The sequence below is a fragment of the Leptinotarsa decemlineata genome, unplaced genomic scaffold (assembly GCF_025532065.1).
Source record: "Leptinotarsa decemlineata unplaced genomic scaffold, Ldec_3_MD MMD2_P_RNA_scaffold_6, whole genome shotgun sequence".
NCBI lineage: Eukaryota > Metazoa > Arthropoda > Insecta > Coleoptera > Chrysomelidae > Leptinotarsa > Leptinotarsa decemlineata.
In genome coordinates, this window is record NW_027412533.1 from 16,410,033 (window position 1) to 16,435,891 (window position 25,859).

The window sequence follows — 25,859 nt, forward strand, 5'->3', positions numbered from 1 at the left end:
CAGCTCTATGAAGCAGAGATAAATGATAAAACCTTAAATTACTTACGGATTCCATCGCACATATGAATACGGGTTAATGAAGAAGTTGATGAACTAGCCAAAGAAGCAGTAACCAGCGCACTTTCTCAAATTGTAACCAAAACGACAATAGGCGACATGCAGAATTCAGTTAAAGAGATCATGCTGGCGCATAGCAAAACCGTTGGCAAGGATCAACATCAAGGCTAAGAGAAGTGAAAAGTTTCGTGAAACCATGGACTATATCACCTATAAACATCTAAGGGACCAAGTAATCACAACCTTTTACGGTTAGGCCACACATACGAGTATTTGCTTCAGAACAAGAATGAACCAACATGCGAAGCATGCCACGTGAATTTGATTATAAAGCATCTCCTTATCGATTGTCCGACCTTCAACCAGCAGAGGAAGGATCATGGAATAACATTATTTTTGAAGGATATACTAGGCCCTAATTGTGAATTTGATAAATTATTGTCTTTTCTGAAGTAAATTATGATTAGAAATGTAACCTGAATTGTAACGCTAATAAACAATTTGGTTGATGCGTTTTCTCTGATGAAAAATAGAATAATAATAATAAAGTGGTGACAACTTTTGTGAACAAAATGGTAACAAGGGGTAAATTGTTATTATCCATTTGAATTTTTTTCTGTAGTTTCTTTCAGTAGTGAAGAGATAAGCTGTAACTAGTAAGTATTTTGAAAATATACTCTCTAATTTCCTAGATTATATTATTCAAAGCAATTTATTATGGTGATATCGTTTTGTATTTTGTGACCTTTGATCTTTGTCAATCGATAACGTTATATTCATGAAACGAAAATAAATATCTTTTATCGCTGAATATTCAAGTCACAAAGGATATTTTGAATGTATAGTTTCTACTCAACTGATAAAGAACCATTTTATGCCATTAAGAAACTTGCGTTTGTTGAAACTGGGCTGACTTCACGAATTTTGACAATTTAAGCAAACGTGATCAAAATTAATTGTTGAAAGGAGAACTGTTATCTTCAGCTGTCAAGGTATACAAGGTGGCCATCGAAAAAGTCCCTTGAAACATACCAAAGTAATATTTTTCACAAGAATTTGAAAGCACGTCAAATTTGTTATAAGAGAGGGCAAGTTTTGCTCTAAAAACCATTACAGCTTCTGCAGATCATCAAACAAGATTCATTAAAAGAATTCCTAGTATTGTGTTAGTTGATAATAATATCTTAATTTATCACTTATATTTTACTGACTACCTGTTATGTGAAAGATCTATTGTTCATAGATCATAGATCTGTTCATAGATCTCCACATACCACAATTTTTTATTTCTAAACTTTCAAATACGTATAAAAGCCTATTATCTTGTACTAGTCTTGACAATTTCAAACATTTTTCACTTATTCTGTGGTTTTTGTATGACGCATGTTGAGCTGCACAAGACTTATCTGGTCTATGAAACGGAATATGTGCAACATGTTCTTTGAAACGCGATATTATAGTTCGCTTGCCCAACATACTTTTTTCGCAGTAATCACCGTTTTCAACAATGTTGAATGTCTGAATAGAACTGAAATATTTCTTGATAATGACTGATATTTGAAATGAACATCCACTTATCAAACGAAACTTTCCTTCGGCAAAACTTAATCAAAAAAGAGTCCCCCCTTCCCAATAAACCTTTAAAATTCAATTATTATTCAGGTGATACTTTACTGTGATATTTTCACTAATAATTTACAGAATCGCAATACGTATTTTATTACTCTACAAAAACCTTTTATTCAATTCGTAATGGAGTTTTGGTAAATACATTTTTGATTGTCTCAATTCATTCATTCTTTCATTCATTCATTCAATCATGCATGCATACATATATATATTCATATTGTTCATTCATACATATGTACATACATATACACTAATAAATACCAAAATTTGAAGACAAAGCATCAAATATTCGCAAAGCGACCTAGAATGAAATTTTGTTCTGTGTTGTTGTCTTATTGTTATTTATGAATTCATCTTTCTTTGGAAGTTTACTCTTTGACGGAAAAATAGAAAATGAATAGAGGAGTTGTTCAAAGGTTACGTAGGTATATCGAAATCTAAATTATACAAAAAATAGTTTCACTATTATTGATTAATATTTGGTCCAAGAAGGTTTTGACCTACACATAATCTCTTTAGAGTACCTAGGTCCTTGACTGATTCATTTATAAAGAATCTGTGACATTGTACATAGATTGAACAATTTTACTTTCTGCAAAAACTCCAAAATGTAGAACACACAATCATTTTCATAACATTGTATTTAAAACGAGGCAATAACCCCATGTTATCACATCCCACTAATTTCACTACGATAAGAATATTGGGTAATAATAACTAAAATTAATGTTATCTTTCAGGGTCAGAGGTTGGATCAATTGTCAGCGTTGATATTATAGGGTGTGATGACAAGCCTAGATGTCCATTGAAAAAAGGAACAAATGCAACGATGAACATCACTTTCAAATCGAGTAAGTAAAGAAAATCCAATATATTTCGAGATTATCATGTCTCTGAAAATTTATGAATTATAATATACATCAACCTGCTCATTGAGAGCTTTATGGATAATACAAGGTGACCGCAAAACTCACTGAATTCTAGAAGTTCAGCGGAGTTATTCTGTTAATTTTATAGACCTGTTATTTGAACTACATAGAATTTGTGGATCTGATAACATAATATTTGTTTTCATGTTATTATATTGTTTAAGCGGACCTAGCTATGGCTACTTCTGTAGCATTTTAGCAGAATAATCCCGCAAATTTCCATTGTCTGAAATCGATAATAGATATGAAACTTGAGAGTTGATAAATTAATAAACACCACTGGAATCAATGAAGTCGCCCCGGAGCGCCAATTAATATTTATTTTTGTTTTTATTTTTATCGTTGTTTTATTAACGTGAAATAAACATGTGAGGTGAAAATTATTGTGAGCTGAAATGGAAATGAAATAATACATGCTGAACAATGACTATAAGATGAAATTGAATTGCTACTGTGTCAGTATTATGCCGCTTCATTCAGGGTTGGTTACTTGAGAGGCGATTCAATGTCATAAAAGAACAAATTCATATGATGATATGATTCATATATGACATGATATTGCGTCAAAACATTACAAAAGTCTCAAGTTCTCCTGACAAAAATATAATTCCCTAAGATAAAACTACCTTTTTATCGTACCGTCACTATTTCAAACGTTCTAGCTGTTAATTTGCAGCATTTGGTAATTTTTTTATTAATCCAAATTGACAATATCCGTTTGTTGGGATTTTCCTTTCAGAAATTTATTTTGTCATTAAATGATTTCGTCCCATGTTTTCAGCTAAATTAGATATTGTTTCCTAAAGAAAAGTTATATCTAAAGTTGGGTGCTATTAATATTCCCTCGAGATCTAACTTCGATTCATGATCATTTTTTTTAATTTTAACAATCTTCAATTTTGAATATATTCAAAACTTCACAAAAGTAAATATTTGAATTTGAACATTTGAACAATATTTCCTAAACATCTAGCGGTTGAAATATACTTTACGACCTATTATTATACCTACCAAATATACAGTGCATTTCTTTAATGTCCCACCCGTTTTATTTTTTGAACGGGTCAACTCAAAAAATTGAAATTTGGGATAATGAAATTAATGCATGAATACTTTATTTCGAAGTGAAATTGACAAATGAAACTTTCAAGATGGCGACTGGGCGCCATCTGTGAAAAAAATTAAATAGAAAGGGGGGTCTTGTGACACATCATTTTGAAGCTCCTGACGGATAATTCATAACCCCAGAATATGAAGGCAATATCTTCACTTACTACAAAATGCCGGAGCATTTAATAATTTCCTGAGGACAAACACATTAATATCGATATTTCTAGAAATATTCCTTTTTATCTGTTATATGGCAATTCCAACAACCCGATAAGGTTTGTTAAGTTATTTTTTTGTTTATAAAAACCACAAAAAATGTCAGTACGACAAAAAACATCATTGTTCAGTTGCAATATTCTCATTTAGTTTTCGGTTTTACTAGTAGAAAGGTACTACGTCAACAATCTCTAAAATGGTCTATTCTCGTCCATTGGAAGAAAAAATTGAAGACCGAAAGGATTTTCAATGAACGTTTTCCGAATCGTCCTATCTGTAGAAAATGTTTGAGGGAACTTGTATCCAAATTCACAACTACCGGTAGTATACATAACAAAAAGCCCCCAAGTTATCTGTCCATTCCGGAAGAACAGCAAGTGCAAATAATTGGTGAGATGGTAGTAAATCCTGAACAGTCTACTTATTTCGTCGCGAATGTTTGTGAGGTGTCTCTTTCTGCTGTGTGGAGACTTTTGAAGATGAATAGGTATCGTCCATACAAAATTAAACTAGTACACCAATTAACTGAAGATAACCCTGATCGAAGAACAGAATTCTGCGAAATCATGACGGAAACCATTGCAAGGCATCCTACCTATCTCCACAATATTTGTATTAGTGACGAATGTACATTTTTTTAACGGCAATGTTCAGAGACAAAATTGCCGTTATTGAAGTGACACCAATCCTCACGTTTTCCGTAAAACACATACCCAATATTCAGAAAAAATTAATGTTAGAGCAGGAATATTGGGAAACCATATGGTAGAACATGTATTTATCGATCAAAATTCAACAGGGGAACTGTATTTGAATATGCTGGAAACTACTGTTGACCCCCTCGTCACTGAAATCGTCGAAGCGAATGGATGTTGTATTCCAACAAAATGGAGCACCACCACATTACTCCGGGTAAGTAAGAAACAATTTGGATACTACTTTTCCCATTCGTTGAATTGGCCGTCGAGGTCCTACAGAATGGCAAGCCTGCTCGCCAGATTTGACACCTTTGGACTTTTTTTATGGGGCTATTTGAAGCAAAAGGTGTGCGAAACTGAACCTGATTCAATATTGGATATGCGGCAGAGAATAATAAATATTTGTAGAGATACTGACGTTAGTGTGTTCGAAAATGTTAGGCGTGAAATATCGGATAGGCTGTTCATATGTCAAGAAGTTCAAGGCAACCATTTCGAGCTCTTCTAAACTGACGTCAAGCGTATTACCTCATAACATGTAGTTGAATGTCAATGTATTCAGGCAATTATTAAAAGTTTCGCCATTTTGTAATAGTTGAAGATATTGACATTATATTCTAGGGTTGTGATGCATTTGTCAGGAGCTTCAAAAAGATGTGTCACAAGACTCCCCTTTCCATTTAATTATTATTTCCAGATGGCGCCCAGTTGTCGGCATCTTGAAAGTTTCATCTGTCAATTTTACTTCAAAATAAAGTATTCATCCATTAATTTCATTATCCCAAATTTCAATTTCTTGAGTTGACCCGTTCAAAAAATAAAAGAAGGGGGGACATTACAGAAATGCACTGTATACACAAGAAATTTTATAAAAATCGGAAGAGCCGTTTCAGAGAAGTGGTGCCACAAACACCGTGACACGAGATTTCTATATATCAGATTCATGTATTCTTGATCTGAAATGAATAAATCATTCTTACTCAGTTCAAAACAATTATCTATGGCCATCTTTGGTGCCTGTCATTGATTGGGTTAGCTCAGTTATACTTCATGCAAACGCTATTGTGAATTCTACATTAATTCATTTCATATATTTTATAGATATTATTTATTTAATTCTGATCAAAAATGAACATTTAATTATTTTTACTCAATTCAAAACTATTAATTATAACCATCTTCTTACAAACATTGGTAAATATACTAAATTTTCATCAAATATAATTTCTCATTTTGTCAACTTTCGTCTTCATTATTGATTAGGTTTTCTCAAATATTTTCATGATCCGGTCAGAAATTTTTCACACTGCAATTAAACGATTTATGATTACAAAAAATCATTACATTTTCTGAGAACTATTTTGATAAAAAAATCCATTGCTCGATTGCGAATAATTTATGACCATAATTTTCACAAAACTCAATGGTATCTACAAAATTGATTTTATTGAACATATTGTTTCTAATTTTAACCAATCTTTCCTGAACTCTAGAAAGATAAAAGGTTCAAGTCGAATAATAATTTTGTGGCAATTAATTTCTGATTCTATGAAAATTTTAGAAACTTTTAGACAAAAAATGAGGATTTCCAATTTTTAACCAACATTTCCTGCACTCTAGCAGTTACGACAGACCTATAAAAAGTGTTTTGTTACCCTTCCCAGGGTCAACAAAAAATATTTTTTTATATATTTTTGGATCTGACTTGTCTCCCGTTGTCGAAACTTTCATTCACCATTCATCATTTTGTTATTTATCAAAATTCACAATTTCTCAAATAATTACAGTTTCGTTTCGAAATTCAACATGAAATTGAACTTTTCCTTCAATCAATTTTTCTGTAATTCCGAAGTTATATGAAAATTGTTTTATCAGTTGAAACAAAATTCGAAAACTTCCTGGGAAAGCAGTTTTCCCGTATTTCAACCCTCAGAAGTCGGAACTTGTGGGAACTACGGTTTCACGAGGTCTCAACTTTTATCGTGTGATTCCTAACACAATCCAGTTATCTATTTTCATAGAGTGTAAACATCTCAATACTATCGGATCTATACAGGGTGTTCCTTAAACACATACTAATATTTAAGGAGGTAATTCTTAGACCCATTTTAAGGAAAAAAAGTCCTATGGACGTATGTCCTAAACGCCTTAACTTTTGAGATACAGGGTTTTCAAAAATAATCAGTTTTTTAATAATAACTGAGATAATTTTGTAGACATCTTTGGCATATTTGGTACTTGTGTTCCATATCTCAAGGCGCATTTTCTGATGTACAATTTTCTTAATTTTCTCTGCCAGTGGCGTACGTACGAGTTTTGAAATGTATATTTTTGGCGAAAAAAATACTACGCCACTGCTTTATCTTGAATTAAAAATTATTTTTAAAATCTCCATACATTTTTGAGCACATTTGATTTGCTGGGTTTTCTTTGTCCGTCGCATGTTTTTCGCTCAAAAAATTAAAACTCGCTTTACTTAAGGATAAATTCCTTAAAAATCTGATGCGGTATCGTGCATCGACTGAAAGCAAACTAAGAGATTAGATTTGTTGCAAAATAATTGAGGATCTAAAAGGTATTTGTTTGTTGTCAGATGCACTGTTCTCAATTAAAATTACGTCATAACGCAGCACCGCTTAATAATTTCTGAAAACATAAATTTAGTTATCCTGGAATAAATGACGTGTAGCAGAATTTATTTACTGCACCTCTTGGAAATATGGAGTTTGTCGATATGTGATTTCTTTTAAAGATTAAAAGCAGAAAAAACAGCGTACCCACCATAGCAATAAAAAACGAATTCTCTGTATGTACAAACGTCAGTAGCTAATATTGATGTTGGTTTAAAGTAAAGTGTTGGTGTTAAAAACTGTCACAGCGCGTTTTGATTGATTTTGAAGTGTTATTGAAGTTATTTTGGTAGTCCGCTGTTTTTCTGAATATCAGTAAATATGGTAAATTATACGAATGCGGAAATGGCGCAAATGCATTACGTATATGGCCTTGCCGATGGTAATGCAACAGAAGTCAGGCGCATTTATCAGGAAAGATATCCTAATCGTGCCTTACCAGATAGCCGAACCTTTTCAAATATTCATCGTCGACTTGGAGAAACTGATAGTTTCAAGAAAGGGACTCCGGAAGGTAGACCTCGTGTAGTAAGAACTCCTGAAATTGAGGAAGCGGTGCTGCAAGAAATTGAGGAACATCCTGAGACGAGTACGAGGAAGATCGCTAGAACTCTGGATATTTGTCATCAAATTGTTTGGCGTATTTTGGTTGATTTTTTGTTATACCCATACCATACATATTTCAAGAGTGCAGGCATTACTCCCCAGAGTTTTTCCACAGCGTGTGAACTTCAGTCAGTGGTATCTACAAAGTATTGCACTTAATCCGCAGTTTGAGACACAAATTTTGTTCACAGACGAAGCAAATTTTTCTCGGAATGCCATTCAAAATTTCCATAACAATCATGTGTGGGCTGAAGAAAATACCCATGCAATAACCGAAACTCATTTCCAACACCAATTTTCGGTTAATGTATGGGCAGGAATTATAGGTGATCATCTAATAGGCCCATTTTTTCTACCAGGACGCCTTGATGATGGTTCTTATTTACACTTTCTCGAAGAAGACTTACCTGGGTTATTGGAAGATGTGCCACTTGCGTTAAGGAATCGAATATGGTACATGCACGATGGCGCCCCTGCTCATTTCAGTGTAATTGTCCGAAACCATTTAAATACAGTTTATCCTAATCGTTGGATAGGTCGCGGAGGACCTCAGCAATGGCCAGCAAGATCCCCCGATCTCAACAGTTTAGATTTTTTTTTATGGGGTCACCTTAAAACTCTTGTGTATAAAACTCCCGTTAATACTTTAGAAGATTTAAGAGAGCGAATAGTTGCCTCGTGTGAAACTATACGAAATACTCCGGGAATATTTGAACGGGTGCGTAATTCCATGCGTAGAAGGGCGGAAGCATGCATACTAAGTGCAGGTGGCCACTTCCAACAATTTTTATAATCAGTTTTGGTATTATTACTAATTAACAAATTTGTGCTATTCGTTTAAACTTACTGTCACAAAATAAAATAAAACTCGTTTTTGTGAAAAATTTATTTTTGGCAGATTATGTTTTCAAATATTATTAGGGAATTGGTAATGCGTTATGAAGCAATTTTCAGTTTCTCATTCATTTCAGAATTGATCTAATTTCTTAATTTGCTTTCTGTCGATTTTTATTTTTTTGAGTGAAAATCATGCGTCGGACAAAGAAATACCAAGAGATCAAATTTTCTCAAAAATAAATGAGGATTTTAAAAATGATTTTATTTTGAAAAGAAAGCATTGGCGTAGTACTTTTTCCCCAAAAATATTCAATGCGAAACCCGTAGGGATGCCACTGTTTGAAAAAATACAAATTTGTGTACATCAGAAAATGCGCCTTGAGGCATGGAACATATGTACCAAATATGCCAAAGATGTCTACAAAATTATCTCAGTTATTATTAAAAAACTGATTATTTTTGAAAACTTTGCCACCCTGTATCTCAAAAGTTAGGGCGTTTAGGACATACGTCCATGGGAAGTTTTTTTCTTAAAATGGGTCTAAGAATCACCTCCTTAAATATTAGCATGTGTTTAAGGAACACCCTGTATATGATAATAATTATAGTTTTCATACTACAAATTCAATTTAAGCCGCGTTTCACTCCATGGGTTTGACCAGTCCAACTGATGAAACAACAGTGTAGGAAACATGTCTTGTATTAAATTTATAGTGTGAAAATTGTGTTATTATTATCATGGATAGTGTTAACAAATTTAATCAAGTAACGGGACAGTGTATTTACAATCCTTTCCTGTTTGTTATTGTCTATCGCCCGGATGCATTTTCACCCGAAAAAAGTGCACTTATCGGAGCTTATCTAAAAAACAATAACAGTATGACGTATTCGACGAATCATCGTAAATTAGAATTCATTGAATTTGACCTCTGATCGAGGTAACAATACGTAGAAAATGACTAGTAGAATGATTAAACACTAAATATATTGTACTCGTTTAGAAAGGAAACTAATCTTGGATTCTATAAAAGGATTCACTCGAATGAAAAACAATACATTATCCAGTAATGACCTCGCAATTGAATTATATGGATTAATACCTGATGCACCGTCTATAAATGTCATTCTTTTGCACACGAGAAATGAAATGTAGAACTTGTAGAATTAATGGTAATACTAATTTAGTTTCATAACGATCTTTTCTAAAATTTGGACTTCTTCCGTTACCAAAGAGTTACATTCAAACAAATATTTACTGATATATTATGTTAAACATAAATACCTCTATGAAAATCTCTTCGAATATCACCAATCAATAGTAATCAAGAACAAATTGAAAATAAAATTTATTCATAGAAAACCAATTTTTTTCAAACCCAATATACTGTATAAGATTTTGTAGTAAAAATTTCAGAAATGTAATAACCAAGTGGAAAATATATGCCCAAAACCTCTAAACCAGCGTTTCCCAAACTTTTTTGCCTAAGGACCAACCTTCATTGTGGAATTTGTTTCGCGACCCACATATTAAATAATTTTAAGTATAATTATTATTACTAATATTATTTTTATTATTATTATCGGGAAAATTCACTATTGAAGAACTTCTAAAAGAAAATGCTAAAGATGATATAATTAAAAATAAAATACAGTACGGAAAAAAAAATTCAATTCAGAATCTTAAAACTAAACAAATACAAAAAATTTAAAAATGAGACTCACGTAATTAATGTGACTTGAGGAGCTCGTACCTACGATTTACAAGAGATTCTATATCTGGGTTGAAAGCTTTAAACACAGGTCACTTTCCACACAAAGCCTATTTCTATATTTATTTTTTAAATATACTAAAGTGGAGAATGCCCACATATATATTTTACTATTAATGTAAGTTACAAAAAGGATTTGAAGCTCTATGACTTCTATTTGATTATCTGCGAGCGCTTTCGACAGCTGGTCGTGCTGTCATCTTCTAGGCACTCTTCTATCAGATAAAAAAGTGCCTAGAAGATGTATATATATATATATATATATATATATATATATATATATATATATATATATATATATATATATACAACTGCTACCGCAGTTGTCGGTTGATTGGTCAAACCACCAACACTGACATAAAAACTTGGCAAGTTGACTTGGGTGTCACACCAATAGGTGGTTCCACTTATGTTTCGCTTGCGTTTACGCAGCTATTTTTATCAAGTACTTTCTTGGTTTTTTCATTTTGTCTTCAGTCGAGGACCGCCTGCCCAGTACTGACGATGCCCAATAGGCTGAAGCTGTATACCGGTGGCTCTTAAATTGAAATCAATATGGGAATGATCAAAGAGTACTTATCTATTTATTTTTTGATTTTCATAAAATTATTTTCCAGCAGCTTTTGACTGCATTAACCTTTCTAGATTTCATATCTTTTCATGGGCAAGTTGACTTGGGTGTCACACCAATAGGTGGTTCCACTTATGTTTCACTTGCGTTTACGCAGCTATTTTTATCAAATACTTTCTTGGTTTTTTCTCATATTGTCTTCAATCGAGGACCGCCTGCCCGGTACTGACGATGCCCAATAGGCTGAAACAGCTGTATACCGGTGGCTCTTAAATTGAAATCAATATGGGAATGATCAAATAGTACTTATCTATTTATTTTTTGATTTTCATGGAATAATTTTCCAGCAGCTTGACTGCATTAACCTTTCTAGATTTTATATATATATATATATATATATATATATATATATATATATATATATATATATATATATATATATATATATATATATATATATGGTAAAATGGATTAACAGGGTCTCTCAGTCAAAAAATCAAAAATCAAACTCTGCTTTACTTTGCCAAGCTTTCGCTTCTAATGGGAAGCTTCTTCAGGGCCTATAATTTAATGATATAACATTACAATAACATTACAAATCATACTTACAGTAAAAATGAGTGAAAAACAATAAATTGAAGATATAAATTGACGTAAAAGTTAACATGTATACGATTTTTTTATGGGTTTGACAAATGTCATACCTTCACATAAATGTCATTTTTTAATGGGTATGATGATTTGATAATTTTTTACTGTGATGAAAGAGTTATTGATTGATACATCTTTCATTATTATTATGTTTTTGATGTAGTTCTAGTAAATTACTATATATACTGCTGAGATTATCAATGTCAGTTTTCTTATTCATACAATCAGAAGACTTATTAATTTCCACCATTTCAAGAAAAAGGCGTTTGGAAATATTTTTTTCTGTATGTAAAACTTTGATATTAGAGTAATTTGGTTTATGGCCTGTTTCTATAGTGTTGTGCTAATGCACATGATTTTTTATTGAGCTTTGTATCACTTTTATGTGAAGTTAAGAATTAAGAATTCTAGATATTGTTCCAATATAATTCAAGTTACAATTATTACAAGAAATGTTATAAATCACATTTGACTTATTTGTTGTATCAGTTTTATCTTTCAATTTAGTATTCAAATTCTTTATATGTAGTTTTAATATTTTTTTGGCATATTTTGATATTTTGTTCATTATGAAAAAGTTTTATGATATTTATAAGAAATATTGATAAGTGAACTATCATTACATACATTTCTGTTAATTACATCAGAATTTGTATTACTGCCAGTATTGAAAATTATTTTATTAAGAAGTTTTCTGGAATAAGAATTATCGATCAATATGTCTCTAAGAAGTCTGAGGTTTTTTTGCTTGAAGGAAGAGTGTACTAATTTTTCTATTCTTTTTTTCAAACAGAGTATTAAATTAATTTTAACTGATTTTTTGTGAAAGGAATAGTAATTGATATATCTTCCTGAATTAGTAGGTTTGACATACCAATCTGTAATCAAGGAATTATCAGTTTTACGAATAACACTTGTATCAAGAAAAGGAAGGGTCTGATTATTTTCTATTTCGATAGTGAATTGTAACTTCTTATCATATCTATTGACAACATCAAGAATTTCATTAGATTTGTCATAAGGTATTGCACAGATGACATCGTCAACATATTTCTTTAAAAAAGGAATTTTAAAACTCAATTTGGGAAGTATATTTTCAGAAAGGTCTATTACGTATTGAGCTATAATAGGAGAAATAGTAGCTCCCATTGGTGTACCAAGAATTTGTTTATAGTATTTACCTTCGAAAGAGAAATAACTTGAGTTGAAGATGAAACCAATTATTTCAATAATTTTTTTTTGGTTTATCGAACATTTTTTATTTATATCATTCCATCTTTTGATGATACTTTTCTCCACTAGATTCATAGGTATATTGCTAAAAAGTGAAATCACATCAAGGCTGATCAGAATATAACCAGGAGGTAGTGATTTTTCATTTATGAAATTGGAAAAATCGAAAGAATCCATAATATAGAATTCATTTTCATAATTATAAGCATCAGTGAGAATTTTAGTGACCATTTGAGCAATTTTGCTATTTGGAGCATCAATGGAGGAAATAATGGGTCTCAGTTTCAAATCAGGTTTATGTATTTTAGGGAGTCCATAATATTTGGGTGATATGGAATTATAAATCATGTAAGTTTTTGCTTCATCTTCTGATAGCATTTTAGATTTTTTCAAATCCGTAATGATTTATAATGATTTATATATATATATATATATATATATATATATATATATATATATATATATATATATATATATATATATATGAATGTCCGCATGGACATTTGGGAAAACTTGAACATCCATCGAGGAACAAGTACAAATCAAAACACAACAAGACCTCACATTCAATATATTAAATAAAACCATACACATTCCTAGACAAGATCTAACACAAAGAATAGTACCTGATGCAGTACAAATACAGGCAAATACACCTAAAGTACCTGAAATACCTGAGTTGAGACGTTCTGACCGTATAAAGAGGCAGACGACAGGATGACAAGTTCAGTTTGAGGAGTGCCTAGAAGATGACAGTACGACTAGCTGTCGAAAGCGTTCGCAGATAATCAATAGACGATATAAAGCTATATACAGGGTGTCCCTGGACTTCCTCTTTTCCTCTCGGGAATGTATAGATGGGGTCAAAATATCATATATATATATATATATATATATATATATATATATATATATATATAAGGATTTGAAGCTTTATATCTTCTATTAATTCTCTGCGAGCGCTTCCGACAGTTGGTAGTACTGTCATCTTCTAGGTACTCCTCAAACTGTTTGAGGAGTACCTAGAAGATGCCAGGGCCGTAATTTAAAAGGGAATAATTCACCCAACTATAATCAAATATTACCGAAACATCCTGAAATATAAAATTTAATTTAATGTCTCAGTATGAAGTGAACGTCTAAGATCCAAAAACTACAACAAAAAATACAGGTCCGCATTTGAAAATTCAAAGATGGGGATGGCCCAAGTCAGATAACACCCTATATAAAAGATTCATGGTCATATTCTAATAGCCCACATCAAGTGCCAATAGCAAAATGTTGACAAATTTTCAATATGTTAATCTCCAATTGAATCTATATTCAATTGGTTCACCTTGGGTCTCAAATCTACCCTTTTACTATTCATAGCTACATAGCAATCTAACTGAATCTAGAATTTAATTTAGTTCTGACTCCCGAATTCTGGATTCTAATTCTCGACTGAATTTATGTTCAATTCGAGTGAATGTTCTAATTTCTGATTCTCCTTGATCTGAACGGTATTGGCATATTTATACATCTCTCCCTGCCAACAAAGTTGGCCTAATTATCCCCACTCATGTCTTGGTGAACGTGAGAAGGTCACTGGCTTACAATATCTATATGTTTATAGATATTTCGCAACAGGATGATACACAAAGAAATTTCTGAGTAACCATCTGTATATTGGCATTACCCATTAATTTTAACGAGTTGCTCGTGTCGTTTATGGTCCAAAACTGGAAAGTCGTGTGACCTCGTTTACATGGCCTTTGTAGTCATTTTCATCTTTCATCTTGACTATTGTATTTTATTAATTTTATTGTATTTTTATATCACGTTTTATTGCTTATACATAATCGATATTCTAGCTATTTATTCTAATTTCATTTGTTGCTTTCTTAGATTTCCAATCATATCAGACATAGACAATGAAAGTCCGACCTAGTAAAATTCACCATGAAATATTATCGACCATTTTGAAACGAGTATTTGTAATGTTTCTTGTTGATTATCTATTATATTTGAGTTCACTATCAGTAAATGTCTTCATCAATTGATTCTGAATCTTTTGTTTTACGTTTTTCAGGGTCACAAATATTTCAAAAATTCTATGCAAGATGTTACACAACAAATTGAGGACGAACCAATTCACAATTGATCCTGACGTTGTTGGAAATTACGAAAAAGACCACTGATTTTGTTAAAAATTTAGTGACAAACCAACTTTTGTAAAAATAAGAGTGACCATAATGAAAATATGTATTGTGTTTGTTATTTGTGATTTTCTCGAAAATTTAATTTTTTTCACATCCTAAGGTTATAATAAATAATATATAACGTATGTAGCAAAACTAAACATCACTGTGAATAACCTAAACAAATTCGACCTCAGATTAGTGGCGTAAGAATATGATCAGTTACCCCTACTACAAGCCAATGGATGCTGCTAGAAGCATGATATTGCTTTTGAAAAATAGTATTTTATGTAATATGTAATAATATGTAATATTGTTCACTTAGGTTCTACGTTATGAAATTTGTGGCTTTATCAGATTGCAACTTATTAACCCTCCGAAAAATAACCACTCTGGAGTTTTTTGATACAGTAAAGTGCTCGAATCCAAAACAAAGCATTCGTGATCTAACACCAAGCCGCGCTGCCTGTTGTTTGATCACTGATGAAACCATATAATGTCTGTCCCCGAAGGACAAGCTTCAGTGAGGAAAGACGGACGATGACATCTCCCCTTACGAAGATGATATCTGTAGGATCGACAGAAGACCCAATCCACGAATATAAAAAATAAACAAGGTTCTCAAAGATGGTCAATTGAAAAAACTTTTTTCGATCCCATAATGGAGTAGTTATTAACGTAAACCTTCAACTTTGACCTATCAATAAAACCAATTGGTAGGACAACTTTATTCCATCCTCAAACTTTGTCGGTCTTCTGTAATATCTTTTTCTTGCAGTTTTCAACCTTGAATATTGATGTTATTATTTAATTTTCAGATGTGGATACTACTAATTTGAAAGCAGTAGTGTATGGTGTGATTGGGGTCAAAATTCCATTCGAACTTCCAAACGATGATGGATGTAAAGACTCTGGAATCGTTTGTCCCATAAAAGCTGGAGAAACTTACAGATATACAACCACGATGCCAATACTAACTTCATATCCAAGGGTGAGAATTCATTTCTATCAAGGTCTTAATAAAACTATGATTACCTCAGGGGGAAATTTTGTAGAGCCTAAATCAAGTTTGAAAGTAAAATGTATGTTATCTAAAAATTTGGACAATTTACCACGTATGGGTTCTGAACCAGCTGTGGGAGTACCAAAATATTTGGTACTAGAACAGATCAGATTATTATCGATGAGAAACATGAAAAGTACTGGGAAAATATATCCCGGTATATACATGGGAGAAACAAATGACAACATCTGTGTTTCAATGGTTAAATACTTCTTGCAACTATTTGAAATATAATTTTTTACGGGTTAGTTCATTTACATTTCATTTGGACCATGAATGAACATGGATGCAAATATACGGAATGTTCAATTGAAATAATTTGAAGGACATATAGGAATCTATCCAATTTCTATAAAATTATGAAGAAATTTCATTTATTGATGTGACAATATAATTGATTACTAATGTTATGATTAATGAAGAAATAAGAATAATATTAATCCTACCTCAAATTTCCATATTTATTGCTAGCAAACTGGACACCACGTATGGATGGTTATATCATCAGAATCGCATAACGTATGTAGAAGTTCTATAATCGATTATCAGTGGTCTATGAAATGTAGAATTCCTCAAGAATAAGCTTTGAGATCGGTATTGTAATCTATATCGCTAACTTAGTAATCCGTCTTTTTGAGTATATCCATTTCCTTTGAAATTATGTAATTAAATTACATCACTCTACAACGCAGGCCTCACCTCACCTTACTGAATAATTTTTATTAAATAAACTAAAATAAACTGAATAATGAATGAAAACAACACTCATTTTGTATTATTGAAATCATCTCAATGTAGGTACTACTATTGTATTATATGTAATAAATATTGATGATCACATATTGAATTCTTAGCGATACAGCTACATCTACCTGCGCAACTTCTGGGTCCAGGATTGTCATATTATTATGTTATGGGGAATACCAACCAAAACATTGACGCCAGCCGTGAAGTCCTACATTCCTATAAAACAACTATGGTTATGAATCTCTTTGAAAAATGATGTGAAAACAATCATTCAAATAATGACAGAGATGAAACGATATTTATCAAATTTTCGAAAACTGATATTACAGTAATGGATTAAATCTACTACTTATTACCATTATTCCAGTATGTTGATAGTTTCAACTTTCAGAATGTACAAAATATTCAGGTAATCAGCTAGACAGTAACATAACATTTCTCACACATACGTTGGTAAAGTTGAAGTAAACGGTATTGTGCATACTTAAAGGTGTCGGCACTCTCAAAGGCAAAAAAAAACTATACAGACAAATGAAGTCGCTGCCAACTAGTCCACGTGGACTGAAGAATTGGCGGTTCGTATTGGATAATTTTTACTAACCAAGTTTTATGATTGGCTGAAGAGTCATAAAATTAAATTTGAAGTCATGTTACGGTGACGAATAGAATGCGAGGATGGTTATCGGCGTCGTGTTGTCAATGTTTAGTTCAGGAACTGATCGCGATTTGAGTGTTGAAATTCGATATTGGTGCAGTTATAATTACTTGAAATTTTTGTTATCTGTTTGAAATGTGGTGTCTTTGGATAAGTACTAATATTAATAACGAGTGTGATAACAACGCAGACTTTTTCCAGTGTAGTGATTTCAAAAGCGATGGCGAACAATGCAAAAAAAAGATGCCAGTGAATAAAATTCGGCTGCATTTGAATATTGAAACACAGAGAGTATGTTTCAATGTATATAAGAATCTACATCTCAAGTTTAGTTTCCAGGGAAACGAACTATTACAAGCAACATCAGATCTGACCGAAATTCCTTTCTCAACTGTAAGTAAAATAGTCAAAAACAAACAGGATTACTAAAACCGTTAGATGTTCATCTAATAAAATCATTGAAAAAACAATACACGACTGTTACAAAAGCAATGAGATTCCTACAACTGAAATCATATGGAAGAAATTGAATACTTCCGGCCATAACGTGAGCTGCTGTGACAAAACTCTTCAGAAATGGATAAAGAAACTCGGATTTAGATTTGAAATAATAAACAAACGTCAAGCAGTTATGGAAAGCAGAAGAATAGTGAAATTGCGTAACGAATACAAGAACAACGGCAAATTTTGTATTTAGACTTTCATCAGTTCGGACTTCCATTGTCTACTATAATATAAATTGATTTGAAATTCCTGAAAAATATTAAAAAAGATTAACCGAAAATAAAAATGTTATTTGAACAAAAAAACTGAAATTATAAGGAAATAACATAAAACGCAACAACAATTAAAAAAATTAAAATTGAAACATTAATAAAAGTTGAAAATTAAAAATTATTATAAACAAAAACTGAAAAATGAAAATTAAAAGATTCCAAATCAAGTTACGTCACGACGTTTCGATTGTTAGTATCCACAATCGTCTTCGATGATGAAATACACCACGAAACATTGTCAACCACCATCAAACAAACGTAGAAGAAACTTGGTATGACACTCACGATACAGTTACGAAAGGGTGGACTGATGGCTCGAAAATGTGTACGCTTAACATGCCTGCGAACAACGGATCGCGACTAATCATTGTGCATTGCAAAGGAAGTAAAGGATGGGTTCCGAATTCTTTAAAATTATGTGGAAAAAACTTGAGTACTGCAATGTTCACTATCATAAGAAGATGGAAGCTATTATTATCTAGGAATGGTTTTAAAACACATTGATCCCAAATTTGGATGCGAATAATGTAATAGTTCTTGACAACGCTTTCTATCATTCGCGACAGCTCATCAAAGTACCGAATATTGGGCATCGTCAGTACTGACGATGCCCAATATTCGGCTGAAACAGCTGTCTACCGGTGGCTCTTAAATTGAAATCAATATGAGAATGATCAGAAAGTACTCATCCATTCATCTTTTGATTTTCATGGAATTATTTTCCAGCAGCTTGACTGCATTAACCTTTGTCGATTTCATATCATTTCTAGAAACATATGGATTCGTTTTCCGATGGCGATGCTAGGTCCGATTAATAACTTCTTTGTTTATATCAAGACACTCGATGACCTTCGTATTTGTATTATTTCCTGGACCCGGATGTCACCCAGGTAGCTATAGCTACATCCGTGGTGATTTTGATAGTTTTCTTGTAAACACAAGATCTATTAACTTAAACCACAAATGTGCGGCTGCCTTCTGCTGGTGGTTCCGTGCATTTGTATTTCTTTCTTCTGGTAACCAAGTGTTGCCCATCCTTACACTTGGCTGCACCATACTGATGATGGGCCAAAAGCCTGAAACATGTGTCTATGGTTTGCCACCTTCTTGAGTGCTATGTCCGATTAATAACTTCTTTGTTTATATCAAGATACTTGATAACTTTCGTATTCGTATATATATATATATATATAATCTAGAAAGGCTAATGCAGTCAAGCTGCTGAAAAATAATTCCATGAAAATCAAAAAATAAATAGATAGTACTTTTGAATCATTCCCATATTGATATTTCATTGCATTTGCGCAGCTATTTTTATCAAGTACATTCTTGGTTTTTCTCATTTTGTTTTCAATCGAGGACCGCCTGCCCGGTAGACAGCTGTTTCAGCCCAATAGGCTGAAACAGCTGTCTACCGTGCTCTTAAATTGAAATCAATATGGGAATGATTAAAAAGTAATCTCCCGCAATCTTATATAGGTCCTTGTTCTACACAAACAATGTAATGCATCGTATGTTATTGGGTTTTCTATCTTTTCTATGGTTCTTTGCGTTAAAGTTTTGAAGATACCTTTTTCTCTGGATAATGTATTTCCATGCATTTTCTGAAATTCGGTTTCCATTATTTGTGCTGCTTGAAGGAATGAGTTATTGGGTCTTAGAAGACCTCCTCTTGATATGAATTGCAACCAATCCAAATCTTTGGAAGAACTTCCGTTCCCAAATTATATTTTTTCTTGAATTTATGAGCCACATAACCCGCTATATAAGTTAATGAGTCATTGTTTATTTTTTCTTTCAATCCGAGTAACTCCAACGCCTCTTGCGACATATCTGGTCCATCAGTGTGACATTTTTCATAACATGGATTTATAAAGGAATAAGGAATCAAATTTTCTTCATCTTGGAATTTCCGGGAGTTTTCCAGACATTCCGCTCCCTTTGATATATTCCCAAACATATCAGCAGTAATGCAGTTTAACTTTTCAAACTCAGGATGTTCTGAAGTTTGTTCTAGAGGTTGGATTAAACATTGCTCTCCGGTTTCTTCGGTATTCCTGTTCTCAGTGAAAACTGATGCTGAGTGTTTTCCCAAAATGAACCAACGCATTCTATAAATGAAATCCAGAGGATTTGGATGATCATTAGATGACCCCATCCCTCTCATGTAAGAAAAGAAGTTTTCCAGAATATCCTGATTCAGTCGCGTAGTAAGAATATATTGGACATCAGAGTGCCTCTTCTGAAGATAAAGGAAGAGCTCAACTATTGATCTATTCCTCAAAAGTATACCTTTCTGAAACTGAATCAAGGATTTATGTTTTCCCACTCGTATGTTTTCCCACTGGAAGTTTTTTCTAGTATTTTTTTCTGATCCTCTAAATTTATCAAATGTGTTTTTAGATGGTTAGTTAGCCCTTATTTTCGTTTTCGAATTCATAACGTCAAACCATCTGTTAATGAGCTGAACGAAGTCTGATACTTGTTCCCAGGGTAAGTCTGATGGCATTAATCCGCTTTTTCCACAATATGAAACTGCCTTCGAAACAGAATTAGATAACAGTTGCACTGCTGGCCTAACTTTTTGTCTTTCAGTTCCCTTCAATTCGATATGGTACTTGCTGACTTTATGTACTATAGAAAGCTCTGATGTAGATATATCCAGGAGACTTTCGAAACAGGATTTATCCATAAATGTACCATTTAACCGAAATCCTTGATCAATGAAGTGATTTCTCAATAACTTGATTAGATGAGGTACATCGACAAACAAAAAAATCCTCATAGATTCATTACAAGGATGTGGGAATGAACAATCCTTATCGTGAGCAATATTCATTTCCGAGAAATATTTCATATTCTTAGGACCCATGTCACTTACTATGGCTACCACGGTGAAACCGGCATTGAATAATGCAGATATAATTTGGTTTAAAATTTCTTTTTTCATTGGCTGATCAAAATCATAAAACACTGGTTGCTTCCAGTTACTAATCAGCCCTCGTGCCATTACAGTTTGGCAAGTCTTATATGGGCCTATCACTTGTTCATCTTTTTTATTTATATCAATCCTATTGGATAAATGGATTTCGTCGAAGGAAAGAACACACAACTTTTCAATGTCTTTCAATTGAAATGACATTTTTTGCATGAGATTGATAACATTGGTCAAAAGTCCGGGGCTGAGATGAAGAAGCCCATTTCCTTAAAGTAGAGAGTGCTGATAGGGGCAATGCGTTCGCTCTCAAATAGCGATAGGCCTTTGGACTAACACTTCTCAATGATATGGCAGATGCAATATCCTCTGCTGACAACTTTCTCAGATTCTTATGGGGATTCAATAGTCTTTCTATCTGACCAGACGAAAAACATTTCTCCAATGATTTTCTGCATGTCTCCATATCTTTCTTCAGCTGTAAATTTTCTTCGCACAGCTCCCTATTTAACGATTCCAAATGTGCAACCTTTTCTTCTAGTTCTGCTATACGTAACTCCGCAATTCTGAAAAAAATTAAAAATGCATAAAGAAAAAAAATCGATTAGAGGCAATATTCACAGTGACAATAAGTTCGATTGATAAAAGAACCTAACTAACCTCTCTTTTTCTGTTTTTTGTTGTGCATTCGACTGAACTGAAGTACTGCAAGTGCTATCTACGTTTGTTTGTTCAGGTTGTTCTATCTCTTCAGTATTTAATTGTAGTGATGTGGAAACACTACCTTCATAATTTTCCAATTGTTGCGAAGTCTACGAAGTTACAACCCCGATATGCTTCGCACTCACGTCATCTGCGCGAACTGGACGCGTTTGGAATTAACGAATAGCATACCGTTATGAGTGTATCGTGGTAAAACCTATATATCTACGATTTCTCTCAGACATTTTTGTCCTATCCTTATTATATGCATCAAAATCAATTTCAACGTTGGTGTCATATTTTTCATGTAACCTACCTCTACTTTTATGTTAATATACGATTTTTTTTTCAAAAAAACTGCCGAGTGAAACTGAATTTTTTATATTATTATAATACATATTATACAAACAGTATTAATAATTCTGTCCTCGCTGATTTTGAGTAATATACAAAAAATGAAACAAACGTCAACGAGAAATTCGGTAAAAAAATTGAACATAAACTTGATCCTAATAAATTGAATGAATAGTTTTACACATTTGGCTTTTATTTTGTTCTTTTTTAATGGAATATAATAAAATAGGTCTCTCCAAATATTCTTACCAAGTTTTTCAATTCAATTTGTTTTTGTTCCAGGTGACTGTGGATATATTGTGGGAACTTCAGAACGATGAAGGAAAAGACATTATTTGTGCCAGAATACCCTCAAAGATTGTTAAGTAGGGAAAGTATTATCCCACCTGTGACTTACATTCAATTGAAGTTTGGATTGATAATAAACGCGTTAATATCTTGAAAAAAAGTTTTTTTATGCAATATTTATTTTTCATATTTCAATATCATATTTCATATTTTTTTCATATTTATTATTATCTGGGATTTTGATTGTCACCAATGTCCAGATTTTCGAGTAAAACGAAAAGAGCGAAATTCGTAAAAGCAAATTAGTTCGGAAACGGCATCGAGCCAAGTGGGCGGAGCCTGCGTGCGCTCGCCGAAATCATATAAATATAGCGCGCCGCGATCGACGAAAAAGGAGTATTGGACTTCTATCAGTTGAGTTAACATCGTAAACCGTTCTTTCTAGCTGGCGAATATATCAGATAAAGAAAGAAATTCAAGTAAAATTTGGTCCCAGATGAGAGTAGCAGATTACAGCCGGTTCTGGGCCTCCCCCCACCACTATGACGTATTAGTTGTTGTTGTTGTTTAGTAACATCAAGGCGATGTGACCTTGAAGGGTCTGGTGCAGGGATCGTTCAGAATTTTTTTTTCATATGAGATTTTTGTGTGTTTGTGTGTGTGACATAGTGACGTAATTACATTTGATTGGTGTATGTGAGAATGCACGGTGCAGGGTTTCATCATGTGCTTGTCTATGTACAAATATACGTCTGCATACTTCGAAGATCCTTCAAGTAATGAATGTTCCATCGGTGTGAGCCCACCAAGTTAGTAGTGGTGTGACGTCACAACAGCAACCGTTCAACAGTAAGAGAGCAAGATGTTCACTCCACAACGTGTGGCTGAGTAATGCGGATTCATCGGTCTGCCCTCACTTCTCTCGATGCGATCAAGGCTGTGGCGTAACGCATCGCTCTAGCCTCGCTATCGATGGTGACACGCAGGCGGCCGAGGATTATCTGCCTAACGTCTACCCTCTACGAGAACGCAACGACCACTGCCTGTTCGTATCAACATATGCTATCGCATCCAGCTGGGAGGTGGGCTTGACTGTGACGTCAGGCATCTCTAGTGGGTAGCAACTAGCAATGTGAACCTTTCACGGTTTCATGGTGGGGATGAATCGCACTGTTTAATATAAAAAAAATGCTTGGCACACTATGAAATCAGTAGACGAATATATCTACAGCAGTTAGCAATTGGTAGTGTTATTCAGTTCGTAATAGAAGGAAGACGGTGAATGTATTTGTCTGTTGAAAATTGTTTATATTTTCATACATATTTTCATCATGTCCGTTTCAAAAGTAGACTTGAATAAAATTAATAATTTGATTGTACAGGAGGTTGAAATACTAGAGCAAAAGGCCTTATCATCATTGCCAATTGATGAAGTGAACATAATTAAAAATATGTCAACTTATTCTATTGGAAGATGTGAGCTATGATAAATTATTTAAAACATGGCTACCAAAACGTATTTCGTTGCAATTCAGTGATGACGATATAACTTGAATCAACTCATCGGGTGGTAAATATACGATGACGTATTTAGGACAGAGCCCACAAAGTTTTGCTGGCATGAAAACGCGATCTCTAGTCGAATTCAATATGATTGAATAATAATTGTAATTATTTATGGTGAATTTCTTTAAGTCATAGCCCACAAAGTTTTGCTGGTATGAAAGCGTGAACTCTAGTCAAATTCAATATGATTGAATAATAATAGTAATCATAGTGAATTTCTTTTTGTTTTATTAATATTCATATATTAGATGATAATTATATGGAAATATAATCATTACTAACTTAGTTGAATACACTCACTTTGTAATTACAAGTAAAATGGGAATGTGAGTATTATATCATGGAAACAAGTTGGAGGTTGCTTATTGTTTTTTTATTCGATATCAGTTCCATCATTCAAAGATGTGGATGCAGTATGCAAGTCGAAATTGGATCGATGTTGTAGATCTCAAATCATCGGTTCAAAATTTGTCGTCTAAATTAAAGGTGTTGGGTGATGGAGCCGAACATGCAAGCGTTTATGATATGAGTGTATGCTATGATGAAAAACAAATCGAATTACGTCTTCGTGATGCTGAGAACTATCGGAATGGTGCAGAAGTTTTTAACAAATATTTGGATAATGAATTAGAATTGTGGCAACTTTGTGATGTTATGATTGAACTGAACCTGAGAAGATTCCTGTATAGCCTCCAACCATATTTGCCAGAATGGATTATTCATCACTTTGAATTGAATGATGAAAATCGAGAGGAAGAAGTTATTTTAGATAGTCTGTATGTTCCTGTAAATCATAAATAATGTCAAATGAAAAACTTTATATTATTTTCATGTTTTATTCATTTGAATCCCATTATATACAATAGAAAATGATTACAAAACAATAAATATGATATATATGAATTAGGAAAAAATTACAATACATGATATAAGTCAGTTACAAATGAAAAAAAAATCATGAAACAATACATGATACAGTAGAAAAATCAAATAGTATCAATAATTTAAAGAGTGTCAATATCTGCTGTGAACTGAACCATCCAATGCATTGTATGTTAAAATTGTATCATGCAAAATTAATGCATATACTTTAATGTTGTCTGGAAACTTGGTTTTCCTCGTCTCAAACTCAATCTTTATATCAATAGTTGATGATTTTGTTGCATTCGGTTGATGGGAACAATCGATGACGAATAGTGGATTCTCTCTAAATTGTCCAATGTCTATCAGAGGTTCACTCATATCTTTATCATAATAACTTCGTTGGAAACTCTCAAAAGCATAATAAGCAAAAGCATCAAGTTTTTTATCGAAATTCAAATTCCAACGTTCATATGGATAAACTTCAGAATTCAAGTACACTCGAATACTATTGATATCAGCAGTTGTGAATTTTGTAATATCCTGTGTTCTATCTTCAGATGTGGTAGTACTTTGGAATGCGATGATGACAAAACGAGGAGTTTCCAGAGCGTTAGTTGTTTTGATGGCCCATATGTCTGAATAAGTCTCACGTAATGATAATAGTTCATAGACGTCCCACATACGATAAGTCAACTTGATTTTGGCATTCAGACCGCTTTTGTTTATTCTACTCAAAAGTTTGAGCTTGTGTTTATCATCTGGTACAATATGTCTTATTTTGCATTCGATTTTA

The 25,859-nt window shown here is 32.9% G+C and overlaps 1 protein-coding gene across 1 annotated transcript in view; it reads left to right on the forward strand.

The window, feature by feature from the left end:
* Window positions 1-22,796, forward strand: part of LOC111516053 (NPC intracellular cholesterol transporter 2 homolog a) — a 28,451-nt gene extending 5,655 nt beyond the window's left edge. The window contains exons 2-4 of the mRNA XM_074170058.1: window positions 2,427-2,537; window positions 15,935-16,107; window positions 22,631-22,796. Of these exons, the coding sequence (XP_074026159.1) occupies window positions 2,427-2,537; window positions 15,935-16,107; window positions 22,631-22,717 (371 nt within the window). The 3' untranslated portion in view covers window positions 22,718-22,796. The remainder of the gene's footprint in view (window positions 1-2,426; window positions 2,538-15,934; window positions 16,108-22,630) is intronic.
* The last annotated feature ends 3,063 nt before the right edge of the window (window positions 22,797-25,859 follow it).